Source organism: Bufo bufo, chromosome 6 (assembly GCF_905171765.1).
Source record: "Bufo bufo chromosome 6, aBufBuf1.1, whole genome shotgun sequence".
Classification (NCBI taxonomy): Eukaryota; Metazoa; Chordata; class Amphibia; order Anura; family Bufonidae; genus Bufo; species Bufo bufo.
This window is the reverse complement of record NC_053394.1, coordinates 255,725,822-255,748,166: the sequence shown is the minus strand read 5'-3', so window position 1 is coordinate 255,748,166 and position 22,345 is coordinate 255,725,822. Positions and strand designations below refer to the sequence as shown.

At 40.4% G+C, this 22,345-nt stretch overlaps 1 protein-coding gene across 1 annotated transcript in view; it reads right to left on the bottom strand.

The window, feature by feature from the left end:
- CDH23 (cadherin related 23) overlaps window positions 1–22,345 on the bottom strand; it is a 1,196,655-nt gene that overhangs the window by 497,341 nt on the left and 676,969 nt on the right. The window contains exons 14-17 of the mRNA XM_040438415.1: window positions 22,052–22,157; window positions 17,969–18,096; window positions 920–992; window positions 236–352 (exon numbers count right to left, since the gene is read on the bottom strand). Coding sequence (XP_040294349.1) covers window positions 236–352; window positions 920–992; window positions 17,969–18,096; window positions 22,052–22,157 — 424 coding nt within the window. The remainder of the gene's footprint in view (window positions 1–235; window positions 353–919; window positions 993–17,968; window positions 18,097–22,051; window positions 22,158–22,345) is intronic.

Below are 22,345 nucleotides of genomic sequence, written 5' to 3'. Positions count from 1 at the left end.
GAAAGATTTCTAACACTCTGTTTTTACTTTCTTATTATGGGGTATTACAAATTGATGGGGAAAAGATTTTTTTTAATTTTAGCACCAGGCCACAACATAAAAAAATGTGAAAGGGTCTGAGGACTCTCCAAATGTTCTGAATACAATAGACATGACAATGAAAACATATAAATTTTTAGTCCACTAAAATTACTTAAATGTAAAAAAATAAATATATATATATATATAGCACCACCTGATCGGGCATTGATCCGAAACTGAGGTGAACCATCCAATGAGTATATAATAGATTCCTGCCCGTATTCTCTGGATCGATCCAAATCTGTAGCATTTAAAAACAGCACTGTAGCACCTGAGGGACATTAGTAGAAAAGAGAAATAAGTATGCAAGCCTTAAATATACATAGACAAATTCATACAACATTTTTAAAAAAAATTGTGACTCTTAAATTTGTAATTTAGATGCCTCTATAAACCAGTCTTACATTATTGCTATTATTTTCCTAGTCTTTATCTCCAGCTTATATGACATCTCGTACTCTGAATGCATGGTTTTCTCCCTTTTCCCTCTCCCTCATGTACAGAAAGTCACACATCATGGGGGTCATTTATCAAACTGTTGTAAAGTAGAACTGGCTTAGTTGCCCATAGCAATAGACTAGCAATAGAAAGAGTTAATAAGTTCATCAGAAAGTTATGTGTACCTCAAAATGGACTCATGAGAAGAGTAATTCTCTACTTGGCAATCCCATATACTATAAGCCCTAGCAGCATCGAAAGAACTGTGCAGCACAGAGCAAGGCAAGATTAAATAAAAAATAAAAAAACTACTTCTGATCTATGGTGGCAGCACATGTATAGGTACTTCTCTATATTTTTATTAACTAGGAAAAACCCTTAAAGGCTGGTTATATTTTACCTGCCATAATATTTTCCATTACAGTAATCACATATGATGGCCGACTAAATGTGGGAGGGTTGTCATTCTCATCCTGGAAAAGAAAGAAAAATATCTTGCGTAAAGAAAACATATTTACAGAAATGTAAGTTTTATATGTGTGCTTAAAACCATTATATAAAACCTCATAATGTTTGTAGGAGCCATAGCACCTAAACAATTGTGCCAGTGTTAGTGTATTTTTAATAGAGTCAGCCATTCTTGTTATAGTGCAAATATGATACCGACTATAGTGTGAATGTAAAATGAAATTTACTGCCATCACAACATAAGCCACAATGTTCATATATACCAACCGTAGTGTCTACATAATACCAGCCATGATATACCATAAAATAGCAGCATTTATGTTTGTATAAGCACTTACTATAGAAGCTCCACAGCTCAGCACTGCTCTCCTCCATTGGCACAGAATTACATGTGAAAAGTCAAGAAGTACATGATTGTATGTGATTTTCTCTTCCTGAGCTGAAAATTTATGAAGTATTTTCAAGAGATTGGATATGGAACATTATTATATAGGATTGACTACTTTTGGAAAGCCGAAGTGATGACTTTCTAGTAGTGTTGATCGAGCACCAAAGTACTCGGGTGCTCGAGTATAACACTTTGTGATGCTCGGGTACTCTACAGAGCTCCCGAGCACAATGGAAGTCAATGGGAGAACCCGAGCATTAAACCAGGCACCCCCTTCTCTGAAGAGGGTGTCTGGTTCATAGGAAAAGGTCAGAAATTGATGGAAACACCACTGAAATGGTTCGGGAACAGCATGGGGAGGATGTCTGGATACATCTTGGACTCCCAGGTCGCTGCTTGGAACGATGTTGTCCGAGTAGTACGCCACTTTTACAGACTGACAATAATACGCACCAAACCAAAGCTAAAATCGATTTTAGAGAAAAAATTGTTAGGAAACATTCTTTCCTGTATAAGTACTTGTATGCAACTGATGCCAAAAATGACAAGGAAGAGGCACAACCTGTATATCACATAAAGGAAGGCCTCATTCACATTGTGGTACAATTGTTCAGGTAGTGGAACTCCTACACTCATAAATCCTATGCACAAGTGAAAGGGCTGCCAAAAATTACAAGGAACCGGCACTCCAATACACCTTTTATTACACATAAAGGAGGGTATCATACACACCCTTGAAAATGATGATTGATGGCCTGCTGGTGACCTCAGCAGCCTCAGTGTCCACAAGCCTAAATGGCAACATTTCCAGGGCCAGCAATTTGGAATGGTGCGTATTTAGTGCTATGGCCTGTGGGTGGCTGGGTATTTGCGCTTTTGTTCAAAGGCTTGGGGTATGGACATCTGTACACTGCGCTGGGACACAGAAGTGGATGTGCTAGCTGATGGTGCTTGCGAAGGTCCAGGTGCAGGGCAGAAGGCATCCGGGCCTGCATCTTGGACAGGGGATTGGCCAGCACGTAACACAGGGGAAGAGGAGGCAGTGGTGTGACACACAGACACTGATTGTGGACCAAGGCGTTCGGCCCACCTATTAGGGTGCTTGGATGCCATGTGGCAGATCATGCTGGTGGTGGTGAGGATGCTAGTGTTCACATCCCTGCTCATTTTGGTACAGCACAGGTTGCAAATGGCAATTCTTTTATCGTCCACATTTTCCTTAAAAAAGCGCCAGACTGCGGAACACCTACTCCTTGGGAAGGGAGATTGCCGCAAGGGAGTGCTCCGGGGAACAGTTGCGGGCCTGTTTGCTGTGGTCGCCTTCTCCATTTTGCCACCCCACTGCCTCTTCCAGCCTGTTGCGGTGCTGCAGATCCCTTCCCTTCTGTACTGCTGTCCTCGCTCGGATTGTCACCTTCCTAGGTTGGGTCAGTGATTTCATCGTCTACCACCTCCTCCTCCACTTCCTCACTCTGGTCATCCTCCTGACTTGTTGACCTAACAAGAACATCACTTATTGACAACTGTGTCTCATCCTCATCATCAACCTCTTGAGACACTAATTGCCGTTGACTTATTGGCAACTGTGTCTCATCATCATCATCCACCTCGTGAAACAGTAATTGCCATTCCCCACCATCAGATTGGGAATCAATGCACAAGATCTCCTCATGTCCCTCCTCAAGCAGGCTTGGCGAGAGGCCCAAATCAAGGAATGGCGATGAAAAGAGCTCCTCGGAATATCTGAGTGTGGGATCACTTGTTTGCCAAGACTCTCCATGGTGAGAGGAAGGAGGATCAGGGTGATGATTCTGTTGACTAGACTCTTGGCTACTGAGACTGGACTTTGTGGAAGACAGAGTGGTTTCCTTACTGACTGGAAGCATTATCTGCTGCAATCCAAACGACCACCTGGTCGCACTGGTGTGACTTTGAGAGTGGTGTCCTGAGCAACCCTGCAAACTGGGACATGAAGCTAGGCATCGTGGATAAGTGTGTTTCTTGTGGTCTGGCAGCAGGCATAGTTTCACCGCGCCCATGGCCACAGCCTCTGTGTGCACCATCTGCAGCACGGCCACTTCCCCATCCTTTACTGCTCACCTTGAGAATATTAAATGGTATATATGCTTGCAAGTATGTCACACGTACAGTAGCGCAGGTTTTGTAAGTGTATGCGCAAATAAATTAAACTGAAGGTCACAGATATATAGGATGCTCAAATGTTATACAGGAGATGTAGCGCAGGAAATGTTGCTGTCACCAGCGGCGAAAAATTACACTGAATGTCACTGATATTTATGATGCGTAAACGTTATACAGGAGATGTAACGCAGGTAATGTCGCTGTCACCAGCGGCAAAAAAAAGTAACTGAATGTCACTGATATTTAGGATTCTCAAACATTATACAGGAGATGTAGCGCAGATAATGTCGCTGTCACCAGCGGCGAAAAAATTAAACTGAATGTCACTAATATTTTGGATGCTCAAACGTTATACAGGAGATGTAACACAGGTAATGTCACTGTCACCAGCGACGAAAAATCAAACTGAATGTCACTGATATTTATGATGCGCAAACGTTATACAGGAGATGTAGCGCAGGTAATGTCGCTGTCACCAGCGCCAAAAAATTGCAACTGAATATCACTGATATTTAGGATGCTCAAACGTTACACAGGAGATGTAGCACAGGTAATGTCGCTGTCACCAGTGGCGAAAAAAATTGAACTAAATGTCACTGATATTTATGAAGAGCAAACGTTATACAGGAGATGTAGCGCATGTAATGTTGCTGCTGTCACCAGCAGCCAAACAATCGCACGCAATTTAGCGCATGTTGCGCTAATATATTTCGCAGCCAGATGAAACAATAGTCTTTAAAAGGACTGTTGGGTCTCTAACACCTTTTAACACTCAAAATTCCCTAAAAAAAAACACAATTCCTCTCCCTACACTATCTGTCCCTTCTCCTGCAGCTCGCGCTGACTAAGTCTGAGCCGAACCACGTGTCACCGGGTGCTATATAGCACCCGATGACCATTTACGGCCAGCCAATCACTGTAATGCCAGTAACCAACATGGCTACGGAATAACAGTGAGTGGCACTACTTCCTCGCATGTTTATTGGCAGCCAACAAACGTGCGCGGGGGAGATTTGAGCACCGTGCTTGCTCGATGCTCGAGTGAAAAAAGGTGTTCGGCCGAGCATGCTCGCCCAACTCTACTTCTTAGTTGATCAGACAACTGCACTGTTAATAAGAAGCGGAGTCCAGTAACTCCTACAACCTACCAATGGATCTGTCAGTGAGACAGACAGTGCTTTACTAATAGTATGTTTTCTTACAGTTTTGTATATTTTCGTGTTTTCTTATAATTTTTCTGGCCCCAGACTTTATTTACAGCTGCATTTTCCACACTAGTACAAAAGTGTTTAACATCATACAAACCATGGAGTTTGCCAGCTCCATACCTTGCTACCTGGAGAAAGCATTTGCACTGGGTACAGACAGAACTATGCTTCATTGTTGTTAGTTGTGCTGCAATTCCCATTTTGGACTTAAGTAAAAGAGACGTTTATTCTGCCACATCAGACCTGGTTTTCTGACTAATATGCCATACACTGGCCGTTACACTTTACACGCCCTGCCTTGCACCCATACAAGCACCTAAGATGATAGGCACCCCAGACACCATCAGGCAGGAACCTAAGAATCAGGGTGTGCCCAGAGGGAAGAAAGGATGCCCCTCATTTCTCTGCACGACCCTAGGGGGCATTAGTGTTTTGTGATTGACTGTAATATCCAGAGCCACTACTACTCCTATCCTCTGTTCCAGCTTCTCATGGGTTTGCTGAACATGCACTCCGAGAATAGTATTTAACTTGCACAAATTCTGGGCAATATAGAGCAAGTACCAAATTTCCATTCTTTTCTGACCCCAAAAGGCAACAAATCAAGGCTCTTACTTATGTGTATGGTAAAATAATTCTATGTTATGACTTAATGATTCTGCTTCTTTTAACTGACAGGCTAGGCAAACACTCTCAATTTTATTAATGTGTGACGAAACACAATTTTCAGCTGGCAAAGAGACAACCAGTGATAATCTATTAAAGAGGAAATGTGTCACTGCTTTTCTAAGCAAATACATTACAGATGCTAAACAGCAGTGATTAAGCACTGGTAATGAGAAAAGCCAACTCACAAGCCTTCTCAAGGTAAAAATAGCTGAATTTAACTGTTTCCTGTTAATTAGTATTCAAATTAGTCTACAATACAAGTCATTTATCAAATGAATGTAACAGATTCTACAGACATCTCACAAACACTTAATAATATTTAGTAATAAAAAGCAAAAGTGATTTCACAATTTAATCCAGTACATCACGTTTGCAGGTGAAATAGGGAAGAACAGTAATGGAGAGTCAAGTGGCAAAATGAATGGGAAGCATCCGTTATGATTGTACCTTCCATCACAATCTATTCCACAAAATACAAACCATTGTCAACCCTTTTCAGCCCAGAAGGTGAGACCAAGAGTTGCAATTAACATCACCCAAGTACCAATTTCAGAACAACAAATAAGTTGTAGAAGAAGTGTGTGTGTGTGTGGGTAGCTGCTGCTATTCCTTTGACTAAAACAGGGGTCAGAAACTTCTCACACTCCAGCTGTTGTAAAACTGCAACTCCCATCATTCTCCACTCACTTTTATGTTTCAATAACACCTGAGGAAGCTGGGAGTTTTAGTTTTACAAAATCAGGAGTGCCAAAAGTTGCTCTCCTCTGATCTAGAACAGTGATGGTCAACGTACTACAGTTAGATCCTACTTTACTCAGATGCAGCCCTCAACACTGTTACATCCAATGCCCTAGATCAGTTTGGAAAGGTGACCACCTATGCATGGTCACTCTTTGTTATAATCTATGGGAGGCACAGAAACTGGGTGCATGAAAATGCTCAGCCATTTTCATATCTTGTGCACTATAACAGTGACTTGCAAACGATGGACACATGATTCATGTTCTCCTGATTTGAACACTTGGACCATACCTATCAAACATGCTGCGATGCACAGGTAAACTTCTCCATGCAACACAAAGATATACATTTATGCATGCCAATAGACAGATGCATATGCTCATGGAGCTGTGTATTGTACACACACCATACAGTATACAGATGAAAGAGAGGAACTAGGGGACACTGAGTAAGTACCTTCTGTGCAGCATGTAACCACAAGACCACCATAGAACAAGTCACCTATGCTAAGAATAACATTTAAGAAGATACCACTAAGCCCTAAAAGCCCCTCTGACCCATATGAGGGGGTTAAGAGTTGCTATAAACATCTCATATGACAGGTACAACATGTACTTGTGTGCACCAATTTAGCAATTCTAATACTTTGTTTAAACAGAGCTGTGTAATCTGTAGGTGCACTCAAAAGGACTCAAAACCACCCATCTGCATCTGTTGTCACAGTTTTGGGTAAGTAAATCAACTAAAAGTGTTCCAAAAACACAAAAGACAGATTATATATACAGGTATATATATATATATATATATATATATATATATACACACATGTACTGTACATAAAAATACAACATTGCATATCCTATAAGTTTCGACTGAACAAGTTAGTCAGCAGAAAGCTTATTGTACTATAATGAAAAATCTACCTGCATTTTCTTTATTAAAAGTAATAGAATAGCGCTTAGAAAAAATATCAAAGGGCCTCTCATCATACACCTCCTCACTCATCTACAAGGTCTTTCTTTACCCCCACTCCTCAATTTCTTTTAATTTCCCCCCCCAGCGATAAAAAAAAAGTCTTTGGTGAGAAATTCTGAAAAAGGTTATTTGACAGCAACATACAGACTCAGAAAAGCCAATGACCTTTTCAAGTCACGTTTTTAGACAGAAGCGATTATGCTCTTCAAAGAGCACTTAGGGGAGGTATTTAGACTCTATGAAGCATCCCACATCCTTTATTCTTTCTCCACCTACTTGTTTGATTTCAATAATCCAATGTTACATTGTCTCAGCAGAAAAAAACACACACAAAAGCCAATAATGTACCTTGCAGATGTTACGGCTTCTTTCTGCGACCACTCTATTTTCTTCCCTGAGGTCAGGCTGTGATGTTAATGCCCAGTTACACATTTTATTGTTGAATGAGCCCGCTTATGAAGGTCAGATGTTTCTATTCCCTAAGCCTTTGTCAGATTAAATTAATGGCATTCACTGAGTGGCTAGATGCATTCATGCGATATGATCAGGAGTTCATTTGGACTTATGAGACGATTATTACATGCATAGTACATTTGTTTCTTCTTGCAAAAATTTGAAACAAATCTAACGAAGGGCAGGTTGATCTACATTTGATTAAAAACTGTGAATTTAAATCAGTCCAAAGAAAGTCTCTTTCTGAATAGTTATGGATGTGTAAAACGTATTAATAATACATCTTTATTTTTCCAGTAATTAATACTGGAGGAACTTTAAAATGTTATCAAGCTAACATCCCCTTTGCGACCGATTCTGAGACAGATATAAGACAAAAAGTGGTGTATATCTAATCATAAATGACCCCCTGTTTTTCTAAACCTACCTGTAAAAAATAAAATACACAAAAAAAAAATCTGCAATGATCCTCAACATAGCATTAAAAACTAAATGCCATATTTCTTGGAAATTCCTGGTTGCAGAAGCACTGGTCACACATTATCAAGAAGGCATCTTTAGTGCTTGTGCACACTACTAAGTTGGTCTCCACAATAACAAGAGCAGCCTGTTTGAGTAAGGGCAGTATTACATTTGCAGATCAGCATTTTGATAATCGGGAAGAAAGAATTCCTTTGCGACAAACACTTCCTTGTCAGTGAAGGAGACCGCTGCTATTATTATATGCAGTGGTCTCCTCCACAGTATGGTGAGGCGAGATCACTAATGCCATTGCTCATCCACATACAGACTCATTGTTTATCACTGGTGATGAAATTAAGCATAAAACATGGGAACAAGTTACACAAAGTCCTCCCTCATGCCAAACTCCATAACAACCATATGCCATGAGTGGTTATATCCAGGGTTGATTTAATCATAGGGCAAACAATGCATCTGAACAAGGATTCCCTGCCATTACGCCATTTTCAAATGTGTCTGCCTCCTATGGGAAAGGATACATCTATATACAATGGCATACCTCCCAACTTTTTGGACATTCAAAGAGAGACACTCATGGTTCATTGCGTGAAAGATCCATTTTTCATACATATTTATGCGCTTCAATAGTTTTCTCTTAAAAAATAGTGCAAAAGTTATACGAAAATAGAAATTTTAAAAATTCGAATTGCATCAAATAATTTAATAATATACAAGGCATGCTCTAATATACAGAGAGTAACCAGACAAACACTTTATGGGTCAATATTGTAAATGCAATAATGAAAATCTATACCTTAGATAAAAAAAGAGGGACATTTATGGAGCAAAGAGGGACACAGGGACTGGGTAGAAAAGAGGGACTGTCCCTCCAAAAGAAGGTCACTTGGGAGGTCTGACTATGGCAACTCAAGGAATCATTGGTTCCTTGCCCTACCAGAAACTTGACAGTGGCCAGTGTGATGAAGGGACCTCTTTGTGCCTGTTTGTGCTGTGCCACTAACAGCACAAGCCACAGACAAAAGGAAATCCATAGCATCATCTCCATCATGGGAATTGGGGTTAGGTGAGTATTCATTTTATTTTCTGGGGGAATCATCTGTGAGAGGCACTAAACTGTGAAACACTAAGGTTACATTCACATTACAGATAAACAGATAATCTGTCTTCATGGCCATTTTGCATCAGTGTGTGCATCCATTTTCTGGACATTTATCCATTTTTAAAGGCCATCTTGCATCAGTTTTTAATAGCTGTTAAAAATAACTAGAGATGAGCAAATTTCATATTTTGAAATTCATTTGCGCTTTGTTTGGTGGTAAATGGATTTCGTTACCACGGACCACAACGGAATTCCATGATTGAATGCATAACGGAATGCCTTTAGAGGATTTCCATTATTAATTACGTCATAATAGAAGTCTATGGTCTACATAATGGATCCGTCTCGTTTCTGTTATGCAATAACTGTTGTTATTATCAACACGCAGTTTTCTCAGAAGGAAAAGCCACTGTCGATGGAGTCAGAAATCTCCATTATTCTCCAAAAACAGGTATTACTTCTGTCCCAGAAGACCAACTCAAAAAGGGTTTTTATTCTCCAGTATTTCTGATAAAAAAAACTGAGGGATCATTCAGGCTCATTATAAATCTGAAGAGATTAAACAAATGCCTAACCTACAAGAGATTCAAAATGGAAACCATCAAATCGACCATAAACCTCCTTTCTCAGAACTGCTATATGGTAACTATGGATTTATATCAACAAAAAGTCTTCTTAGGAGTTCTTCTAGATTCACGTCTGCTGATGTCTTCTCTCCCAGAGGAAAAACAATCGACTATGTATCAGAAAATCTCTCAGTTTCGCAGGTTCAGAACCTCCACCATCAGGAATATTATGACTGTTCTGGGTGATCTGACATCTTCAAGACCTTCAGTCAGATGGGCGCAGAGCCATACAAGGGTTCTACAGTCCTTTCTCTTAGATTCCTGGGATGGTACTCAGACCTCCTTAGACAAAAGGGTAGGTCTTTCATCAAAAGTATTTCAGTCCTTAGCCTGGTGGAAAATAAGAAAAAATTTACAGACAGGGGTCTTTTGGCATCAGGAAGATCTGCTACTAGTCACTACAGACTCCATATACCGAGGCTGGGGTGGTCACGTCGCGGACCAAATAGTTGAAGGAATTTGGGACAGTTCCATGACAAATGCCTCATCAAACCAAAAATAACTTACTGCAGTTCTCGAGGTTCTTCTGGCACTCCATTCAAAGATACCTCTAGGTCATTTAAAAATCCTATCAGACAATACAACTACAATTGCCTACATAAATAGGCAGGGTGGCACTCAAAGCAAGATTCTTACCGCAACTGCAAAGAAAATTTTTCTCTGGGCAGAGAAGCATCTGAATTCCTTATCAGCAGTCCATTTAAAAGGAAGCAAGAATCTCGTGGCTGACTTTCTGATTAGGCAGACAATACAAGAAGGAGAATGGGCCTTGGATCCTAATGTATTCCATCAGATAACAGTAAAATGGGGTGTTCCAATCCTGTACCTGTTTGCAAATCGGGGCAACAAGAAGGTTCAAAGATTTTGTTCTCTATCCCCACAGGATCAACCAGAGATTCTGGATGCCTTATCTCGCCCATGGCCAAAAGGACTGCTATACACATTCCCCCTTTGAGCTTAATTTCAAGAACTCTTATGAAAGTGGCAGAGGAACAGGCACAGGTAATCATGATCGCTTCTTATTGGCCAAGAAAGGGCTGGCTTTCTCTCCTTCTCAACTTGTCAGCAGGGGAATACTGGACTCTTCCAGTGTTTCCAGGACTCTTCCAGGGTCCGATCTACCATCCCAGAGTCCTTCAACTCATATTTACAGCTTGGAGATTAAACGCCTAGTCCTAAGAAATAAAGGTCTCTTGGATCCAGTAATCTCCACTATACTCAAGGGTAGGAAATCAGTAACAACTAAAATTTACCTTAGAACTTGGAAGGCCTTCCTTGCCTTTACGAAAGGCAAAGGTTATCCTAATTCCCTTATGAATGTTCCAGTTATTCTAGATTTCCTGCACCAGGGGTTAAACAAGAGTCTCAAATGCTCTACCCTCAAAGTGCAAATATCAGCCTTAAGTATTTTTCTGGACTCAAAACTGGCAGAGCAGCCTTTAGTCAAACATTTTTTAAGAGTGCAGTCAGAATCTCACCTACCATACACTGTACCATTCTGACCTAGGACTTCAATCTAGTTCTTACAGCCTTAATGGAATCACTGTTTGAACCAATCGATAACATTTCCATGAAACTTTTGTCAATAAATACTGCCTTCCTTCTAGCCATAACAACTACTAGAAGGATTGGTGAAATCCAGGCTTTTTCTTGTCGCCCACCGTATCTGAGAATTTTTGATGATTGTATAGTCCTAAAGCATTGCCCATCCTTCCTTTTGAAAGTTTTTTTTTAATTTCCATTGCAATCTGGAAGTTGTGCTGCCATCCTTCTGTTCTTCACCTTCCATGGAAATTCCACAATCTGGATGTAAGACGTTGCCTACTATGTTATCTGGAAAGAACAAAGCAGTTCAGAAAGTCGGACCATTTCATTCTCCAGTTCCAGGGTCCTAATAAGGGTCTAAAAGCCAAGAAGCCTACCATTGCTTGATGGATGAGATGCTATCTCTCTTTGTTATACCAAATATAATCTTGTTTTCCCAATGGTACTCAAGGCCTACTCGACTCGAGCTATGTCAGCCTCCTGGGCAGAAAATGCTGCCATATTAATTGAACAGATCTGCAAAGCGGCTGCCTGGGCTAATCCTATGACATTTTTTAATCACTACAGTCTGGATGTGACTCATAACCAGGACTTGTCCTTTCGGCGTGCAGTTCTTTCTGCAGCAGTCCCACCCTAAGTTGTGTTTCATTCTCTGTTAATCCTCCTGTCAGTGCTGTTCGGGAAAGCGGTTGGAAAAGGGTTAATTACTCTTACCGATAATTGGATTTTCCATTAGCCTCTCCAACGGCACTGGAGATTTCCCCCCCTTTTTTCTGGTGAAGTATGATAACCTTGTTTGATTGTATACTGTTGATTTAATAGATTGTTTTCTTGCATCATTTCCATGTCCTTTGTTATTAACTGGCTTAAGTAAGGAGAGGAGGCCTTTTAAATCTGGAGCTTCTGTGTTATTTCCTGTACAGGGGGTGGGGATACCCTCCTGCCAGTGCCATTGGGGAGGCTAATGGAAAATCCAATCACCGGTAACAGTAATTAACCCTTTCCATTTGTGTCTGTGGTGATGCACTCCTGGCCCATTGATGTCAATTTGGTCTGTCTGGCCATGAAAATGGCAAAAATAGGACATATGCTTTTTTTTTTATTGCTGCTATGAAATCACCATTTAAAAATTTACATGTAAATAGCCCCATAGACTTTAACTGGTTCTAAAAAGAGCCTTCTGATGGACCTTACAAAAATGGCCATCACACGGCCATTAATCACTGTCATGTGAAAAAGCCCTAAAGGGAATTATTGCTGTATGGTGTAACTAAGGGAGCATTATTACTGTGAGAAAGGCACAAATGCGGCAATACTACTGTGTATGGACAGTAAGGGTCAGTAAGAGAGCTAAGTAAGTAAGAGATTAATGTGTGAGGTACTATCTTTTTGGTGCTCTAATTTCTGATGTCACTGTTTGTGCAGCTTCTTATTGGTTGTTTGCTTTGCTAAACAATTACATTGTTGTCTCAATCACCCCCTGATGAAGCAGTGTGAAATGTTTGTAGGGTAATGAGGACATGGCTGAATTTGCTGGTAAGGAGTTCAAGATAAGTATTGTATATACAGTGGGATGCGAAAGTTTGGGCAACCTTGTTCATCGTCATGATTTTCCTGTATAAATCGTTGGTTGTTACGATAAAAAATGTCAGTTAAATATATCATATAGGAGACACACAGTGATATTTGAGTGAAATAAAGTGTGCTATAATTGTTAAAACAAAATTAGGCAGGTGCATAAATTTGGGCACCACAATAAAGAAATGAAATCAATATTTTGTAGATCCTCCTTTTGCAGAAATTACAGCCTCTAAATGCTTCCTGAGTCTGGATTCTGTATTTTGGACCATTCTTCTTTACAAAACATATTTAGTTCATTCAGGTTTGATGGCTTCCGAGCATGGACAGCTTTCTTTAAGTCACACCACAGATTTTCAATTATATTTAGGTCTGGGGACTGAGATGGCCATTCCAGAACGTTGTACTTGTTCCTCTGCATAAATGCCTTAGTGGATTTTGAGCAGTGTTTAGGGTCGTTGTCTTGTTGAAAGATCCAGCCCCGGCGCAGCTTCAGCTTTGTCACTGATTCCTGGACATTGGTCTCCAGAATCTGCTGATACTGAGTGGAATCCATGTGTCCCTCAACTTTGACAAGATTCCCAGTCACTGCACTGGCCACACAGCCCCACAGCATGATGGAACCACCACCATATTTTACTGTAGGTAGCAGGTGTTTTTCTTGGAATGCTGTGTTCTTTTTCCTCCATGCATAACGCCCCTTGTTATGGCCAAATAACAAAATTTTAGTTTCATCAGTCCACAGCACCTTATTCCAAAATTAAGCTGGCTTGTCCAAATGTGCTTTAGCCCACCTCAAGCGGCACTTTTTGTGCTGTGGGCGGAGAAAAGGCTTCCTCTGCATCACTCTCGCATACAGCATCTCCTTGTGTAAAGTGCGCCGAATGGTTGAACGATGCACAGTGACTCCATCTGCAGCAAGATGATGTTGTAGGTCTTTGGTGCTGGTCTGTGGGTTGACTCTGACTGTTCTCACCATTCGTCGCTTCTGTCTATCCGAGATTTTTCTTAGTCTGCCACTTCGAGCCTTAACTTGAACTGAGCCTGTGGTCTTCCATTTCCTCAATATGTTCCTAACTGTGGAAACAGACAGCTGAAATCTCTGAGACAGCTTTCTGTATCCTTCCCCTAAACCATGATGGTGAACAATCTTTGTCTTCAGGTCATTTGAGAGTTGTTTTGAGACCCCCATGTTGCTACTCTTCAGAGAAAATTAAAAGAGGAGGGAAACTTACAATTGACCCCCTTAAATACTTTTTCTCATAATTGGATTCACCTGTGTATGTAGGTCAGGGGTCACTGAGCTTATCAAGCCAATTTGAGTTCCAATAATTAGTTCTAAAGGTTTTGGAATCAATAAAATGACAACAGTGCCCAAATTTATGCACCTGCCAAATTTTGTTTAAACAATTATAGCACACTTTCTGTAAATCTAATAAACTTCATTTCACTTCTCAAATATCACTGTGTGTGTCTCCTATATGATATATTTAACTGACATTTTTTATCGTAACAACCAACGATTTATACAGGAAAATCATGACGATTAACAAGGTTGCCCAAACTTTCGCATCCCACTGTATTATGGCTTTTTACCCTATTTATAAGTCCACTATTGAGTTTACTGGTTATGTGAGAGTTTTTTTTTTCCACCTTTTACACTGGATGAGGTACCAGCTGATTGTTGGTCTTCTTTCCTGACAATCTGTTGGTCACAGCGATCTCCTCCAGAGTATGGGGAGGAGTGATTGCTACTGCCATCTCTCTTTCTCACACTCATTGTCTCTCGGGAGCAGCTCGCGTTTATACAGCATGATCTGTCACAGGGAAAAATAGATTTTTCTGTCCGCACAATCGATCCAATTACCCGCCAGATCATCGCTAACTAGCATTACTATGAATGCTTGTTAACGATGATCTAGGCCAGTGATGGCGAACCTTTTATAGACCGAGTGCCAAAACTGCAACCCAAAACACACCTATTTATTGCAAAGTGGCAACATGGCAAGTTAACCTGAATACTACAGTCGAGTATAGTATATCCTCCTTGTAGTATAATAGCCTGCCTACATTCAGTGCACTGCCTGGGCTGTTCATAGTGCACCCTGCGCTGATAAATGGCAGGATAAGTCTAAGGCACCATACACTTTTTCCAGGGTGCAGGTGCCCACAAAGAGGGCTCTGAGTGCCGCCTCTGGCACCCGTGCCATAGGTTCGCCACCACTGATCTAGGCGATTCTCGGCCCGTGTAAAGGGCACGTAAGGCAAGTTTTCACATTAGCACTAAAATCTTCCTGCAGGCTGTTCTGGCAGTGGAACAGCTTCCCGGAGTTCATTGTATCCGGCATCACCAGGCCCCATTCACTATAATGGGATCTGACGTGAATCCATCCTGTTTCCTGCCTTAGTACTGGGATTTAGCCAGACAAATTCCGCTAAAAGCAGCGTTTTTTTGTCTGGCCAACTCCCATCACTAATGCTGGATACCCATGTGTCCCATTATAGTCAATGGGCTCCAGTGGTGAGGGCAGTATCCAGCTATGTAAGATATGATAAAGTCCAGCAATAGCCTGCCCGAATATTTTGGAGCTACTGCAAAAAGAGCCTTATTTGTTTTTTCAACTATATGTGTATAATTGCACCAGTCCTCGCCTTTTTTGCTGTTTCACCCATAATTATCTTCTTAATGTGATTTTAGGTAATATTGGGAATAGTTATAGTTATTGTTATTATTAGGGATGAGCGGCAAGGGCTATGTTCAAATTCGCAATATTTAATGAAGATTTGGGTGAATATTCGTCATATATTCGCAAATTTGTGAATTCGGCAATGTAATATTAGCGTAATGCGCGCAAAATACAGACGTGGGTCTCTTTTGCTACATTTTCCAAGCTGCTAGAAGTTTCCTGAGACTGGAGAAAATGGTTGGCACGGCAGAACATTAAAAATGGCTTTATATGCAGTTAGAGTGCTCCAATTTATTCACGATTGCACAAATCGGCACTAACGATGCAAATATTTTGGCGCAATACGTAAAACTTCACATTTTAGCAGGTCTGCATGTATGTATGGACAACAGAACCTATCACACTACCTAACACACTGCACTGCAAAAGCTACACTATATCAGGATATAACCTACACTGACTATCTCCCACTAACTATCTGTATTATATATATAAGCTATTTAACTATCTATCTAATATAGTGTGGAAAGAACAGAGCACAACAATGACACTGCTGTCTCTCTCAGAACTTTAAAATACTGCAGAAAATGGCTGCTGGGGAGATTCTTATATAGTAAGGGGTAGGCAACTTTCCTATTGGTTGCTAGGGATGTTGCTAAGCTCAGACAAAGACATTGCAGTTTTCTCATTGGCCCACAAGCAAGGAGGTTACTGATGGAAAAAAAAAATCTAGAATATTCGAAATTACGAATATATTTCACCTTAATATAAATATTCGTGATCAACACTATTTATTATTATGTAGGTGTATTGATTCCAGTTTTTGGTGGTTTTCCAATAACAACTAGGAAGTCTGTCCTATGCTATTATTGTTCAACTGGCTTTGATCTCTTGTGGTTAATTAAATGCACCAAAAAGTGCAAAATATCTGGTCTGGAAGGAGTGCAAATGGCATGGCCTTGAATTGGTTAATAATATTAAAACAAACAATTCATATTTTATTGTGCCTGTGTTGGTTTCTCTCACAACTGAGTACTGATCACTGTTTCGTTCCACTAAACTTGCCAAGTTTTACAGAGGATTCAAAGATTTGTAAAGATACCAAAGCTTTTGTAGTCTCCTTCAAATATCCATCTCAAGATGTCCACCCCCATAGGTCTGCCATGGTTGTTGCCAGCTGTGCTGTGAAACGGTTGCTCTGTGAACTGTTGCAATTACAATAAGTAACACATAATTGATCCAAAATGAGCAAGCTGCCCAGTTTCACAAAGACTCTTTTCTTTTGCTATAAAATATTTGTATTTATGTGTGATACAAGGTCAGTATTGCACTAACAGTTCCCTTAGCAATAATAGGTTTATCTTAAATATATGTATAGGAAAAACTAAGATATTCAAAATAATAAATAATGCCAATGTGATTGGTAATTGGTGATCTACCTGAATTATATAAAATAAATAACTGCATTTTTGGTGATTATAAATAGATTGTTCTTGCCATAAAAAGTTAGAGCTTTTTGTATTTCTTAAAATAAGAACTGTAAATCACAACACATTGATCTGTAATAAAAAAAAAATTATGAAGCCCACTTGATCTGACTTTCAAACTAGGTCAATGAATTGCTCATAAAAGGGTCATAAAAGCTAACCTTTTTGGATAGACCCAAACACACGCAGTTTTACTAGTGACTACCACAGACCTCAGAAAACAAACAACTCCAAAAAGTCTTCAGAAACTTAAACGTTATGTACACCTTTGGGGGCAATTTTATGATTGCATTTTACTCATTTTGGTCTAAAATAAAAAAAATTCAATTGGTCTTAATCAAAAATATTCAGCCATTCTGTCACAAAGGTTAACTGTTTGTCTAGGTGTCTAAATCCTACTGTCACTTTGTGCTGTTCATCTAATCAAACTTCTATCTAAAATACTAAAAATGGTCATAAACATTTATATAGGCCACATTCTTATTTGTAAGATATGAACTGAGCTATAATGAGTGTTTATAAGGCCAGAGAACAGAGATAAGGAGCGGTCAACTGAGCTGCCTGACGGAACAGAATGAAAACAGACAGCAGGCTACCAGAATTTCAAGGCTATGCAGAGAAAAGGGCTCCAAAGTTTTAATAAAGACCAACTGAACAAATTATTTTTAGCACAAAAAGGGGTACATAGTCTTTAACCAATTCAGAAAAGTTTTTGAACTATGGTAATATCTCAGATTTACCACTTTTTCATTTGTCATTGAAGAATCTTTTTAATGCTTTATTCACCAACAAATCAAATTCCAGATAAAGATAGGAGTACATTGAAGGGATGTTTTCCTTATGTCTATCATACATACATTCAAGATGCAAAAAATGGCAGCTTCTGAAAAGAATACTTACAAAGACTTCAATACTAATGGGTACAGAACTGTTTAAAGGTGGAACCCCTGAATCTCTTGCCATAACTTGCAATGTTATAACTCCATTGGAAATTTGTTCATAATCCAAAGGTCGAATGACAGTTATTACTGAAAGAGAAATGAATATATTTTTAATGATTTTAGGTCCAATGATGCATAATTTTCCGCAGAGCCTTTCCATGTTATCACATTCTTGGAAGAATTTAATTTGCCTGCTTCGTCGAAATTTACAAATTACTTTGTCACGAAGCACATTTTTTTTAAAGTAGCGGGTGCAATGACAGGGAGCTGCGATAGCACAGTTCCCCATCATTGTACCCCCTCAGATGGCGTGTTCATACATGATCGCCCGCATCTGAGAGTAAAAACACTGAAAAATTAACAGAAAAAAAAATTCAAATCATACTGCCTCCATTTGCTTGTGACAGGCCTGCCACCGCCATCTTGCTTGAAGATCTGGCGCAAAATCTTGTGTGGCCCGAGACCATCATCATTCCGGCTGGCGTGGTGACGTGGTGGGATTTTGTCCGAGATCTTCAATCAAGATGGTGGCGACCGGCCCGTTGCAAGCAAATGGAGAAAGTAAATATTATTTTTCGAGTTTTTTTACACTATTTCAGGTTACATCGATTGCCTACCACGAAGCACGAGACAATTCGGCTTCGCAGTGAATCGAATTTATCCTGAAATTCAGATCGAATTCCACTTCGTTGGATTTGATTCCCTAATCTCTAGGCATAACTATAAGGGTAATTTCACACAAGTGCTGTCAGTGTATTTCCTGAACTGAACACTGTTACTGTGACACAAACTCTCAGCATTAGGGCTTGTTCAAACGACCGTGTGAAGCCCGTGCTGTGGACTGCAAATTGTGGTCCTCAATGCACGGGCACCGACCGTGGCCTAGCCGCATGGGGATCATGGACTCACTCACTTGAATGGGTCCGCGATCCCTCCATTCTGCATAAAGATAGAGCTATGTTCTATCTTTTTGCGGTGTGGAGGCACGGAATGGAACCCCGGAAAGCACTCCGTAGTGTTTCCGTAGTGTTCTGTTCCGTGCTTCCGTTCCGCATCTCTGGATTTGTGGATCCTTTGAAGTGAATGTCAGCTGCACTTAACTCTGCTATTCTAAAGATTATCCGTGCCTCCGTTACTGTAGAATTCTTACTTTTATAATATTTAAAGGAGCCTCTGCACCTAGAGGCTCCAGTCTCCCAGGTAACACAGACAGTGTTTCTTTTAGACACTTTCATAAATCTTCCCCATAGTCTTTTATCTAGGACATTAGTGCACCAAAGGATATACATATAGAGTAGAGATGAGCTAATCAAAGCTGACGAAGTGGAATTCGATCCGAATTTCAGGAAAAATTCGATTTGCAACAAATGCGAATTTCCTCACACTTCGTGGTAACGAATCACAATTTTTCTGAAATGGCGGCTACAAGAGTGAGGACTGAGGACATGGGGCAAGGAACTCTGGGAAGGCGGGATCACCCAGATTGACATGCCTGCATGCAGCCAATCAGCAGCCAGCCAGTCCTGTGATGGCACAGCCCTATAAATACGGCAGCCATTTTAGATTTTACCATTTTCCAGCGATCAGAGTGCAGGGACAGACGTGTGAAGGCGCTAGGGACAGCAAGTGGAAAAACGATTGTGGAAAAAAAAGACAGAAAAAATGATTTATAAGTGCAGGGGAAGGATAGGAATCATTTCACAGCATCTTAGTGCAGGGAGAGACATCAGAAGGCGCTAGGGACATTGGTAGAAAAGTGATTTACAAGTGCAGGGAACGATTATTTGGGGATCCAAATAGTCATTAGACAGCTCTGTCATTCTAGCTTTTTGTTACTGGGCTGCAAGTGTTATGTTGAAAATCCTTTAGTGGCTTATATCTTAGTATCTTATTCAGTACGACAAGAAAAATATATACGCACTTCACTTCTGCAGTTATTTCTGGTGAAAGCGTATAGGGGGGTATTTCAGTACAACAAGAAAAATATATATGCACTGCACTGTTGCAGTTATTTCTGGTGAAAGCGTATACAGGCGTATTTCAGTACTACAAGAAAAATATATAAGTACTTCACTGTTGCAGTTATTTCTGTTTAAAGCGTACAGGGGCGTATTACAGATAAAAAAAGATAAATATATACGCACTGCACTGTTGCAGTTATTTCTGGTGAAAGCGTATAGGAGCGTATTTCAGTACTACAAGAAAAATATATATGCACTTCACTCTAAGTTTTTTCTGGTCAAAGCGTATAGTGGCCTAATTCACTCCAACAAGATAAATATATGCTCAGTTCACTTCTGAAGTTATTTCTGTTGAAAGCGTATAGGGGCGTGTTACAGTAAAAAAAGAAAAATATATACGCAAACAAAAAATTTTGTTCAGCGTTCAGCGTTCAGCGCTGTAGTAATATGTGGTAAAATCTTTAATGAAGTATGTCGGTCGAAAAACTAAATTAATTCAGTGGTCAGCGCTGCGGTTATATGCGGTAAAATCTTTAGTGACATATCTTGATGAACTTTGCGACTCCTCCGTGCTCAAAGCTATCTTGACGCTTTGGCTTGTCAATGTCTGTAGCTAATAGAGGCCTGTTCATGCCAGGCAGGTTCCCCCAGAAGTATCTTGGTCGATCGACACTCTGTCATTGTGTCATTCTATGGCTTCCTCATGCTGCTGCTATCTCCACACTCTGTCATTGTGCCACTCTGTGGCCTCCTGATTCTGCTGCCACCTCCAGACTCTGTCATTGTGCCACTCTGTGGTCTCTTCCTGATGCTGCTGCTGCCACCTCCAGACTCTGTCATTGTGCCACTCTGTGGCCTACTCATGCTGCTGCCAACTCCAGACTCGGTCATTGTGCCACTCGGTGGCCTCCTCATACTGCCGCCACCTCCAGACCCTGTCATTGGGCCACTCTGTGGTCTCCTCATGCTTTCCCCACCCTTCCCCACTTCCTGACTGGTCCACTATTTTGGCTTTTGGCCTGGATGACATCATTATTTATTTGACACTTCTTCTGATCTGTCAGAAGGAAGGAAAAATTAGACGCACAGCGGATCCTGTCTGTGTAGCAGCTTTAAGAACTGTATGGTCCCATCAGAATTGCCAGGAGTGGATGCAAATATTTGGTTCACATGGCCTCTCTGTTTTAGATCCAGTCCTATTTTTTGGGGCTTTAGTAATACTGATGGTTACTGACCAAATGCTGACCCAGTGAAAGCAGATGCTCCACAGATAGAATTAGTTTTTTTTGGGGTAATTGTTCTGACGTATCAGAGGAAAGGCAAAATAATCAGTGACGTCAACACACACTTAATGCTGACACCCTCTCCATTCTGTCCGGGGGGGTTCTGTAGACATCATCTATCAGCTGATGATGGTGTAAAAGGAGTGCGCTTCTTCTTGATGCTAACATCTACCTGTAAGGCTGAGTTGATACTTGAGTCATTTGGTCACTTTTGGCCCCGTGACTGCCCAAATAAGTGAAGTATGCTGTGATTCTAAGAGCGACATCTGTCATCTGACTGTCATACGGACTCTCAGTATTATTTCACTACCAAAGCAGACTCCCTATGCATGTTACTACAAGGCACACTGTTCTACTCTCAGCAGCCAGGAAATAGCATTTTTTTTACATAATTTGCCGCAAATGTATTCGTATTGAACCAAATTTTTCCTGAAAATTTTGTCAGGTTTGGCCCCGTGACTGCCCAAATAAGTGAAGTATGCAGTGATTCTAAGAGTGATGCCTGTCATCTGCATGTCATACAGACTCACAGTATTGTTTCACTACCACAGCAGACTCCCTATGCGTGTTACTGCAAGGCACAGTGTTCTACACCCCTATAAAGACTTTCTGCAGCCCGGAAATAGCAATTTTTTAATACAATTTGCTGCAAATAAATTCGGATCAAAGCAAATTTTTTCAAAAAATTCGGCTAACTGACCGAATCTAATTTTTTGAAAATTCGCTCATCTCTAATATAGAGTTGTAAAACAGTTTGCAAAACTTTAGCACAAAGACTTATTATCTATTCCCACTCACCTCCATAACCTTCAGATATTGTAATTTCAAAAAAGCTTCGGAATGCTGAAGCCTCGGTAATGCTGTAAATAATTTGGTTATTTTGTGGAGAGTCCTCATCAGTTGCCTAAATATAGGAGCACAATATTAGGATCAACAGAAAATTAACTGAAAAAGTTAACACTACAAGTAGGCCATATTGCTAATCTCAATTGCATGGAGGTTGAATAGGGTGCCCATACAGGTGCCTAGATCCCTACAGTACCTCCGTTTACCTCTAATGTCACATGGAGGCATATCAATATATTTTTTTCT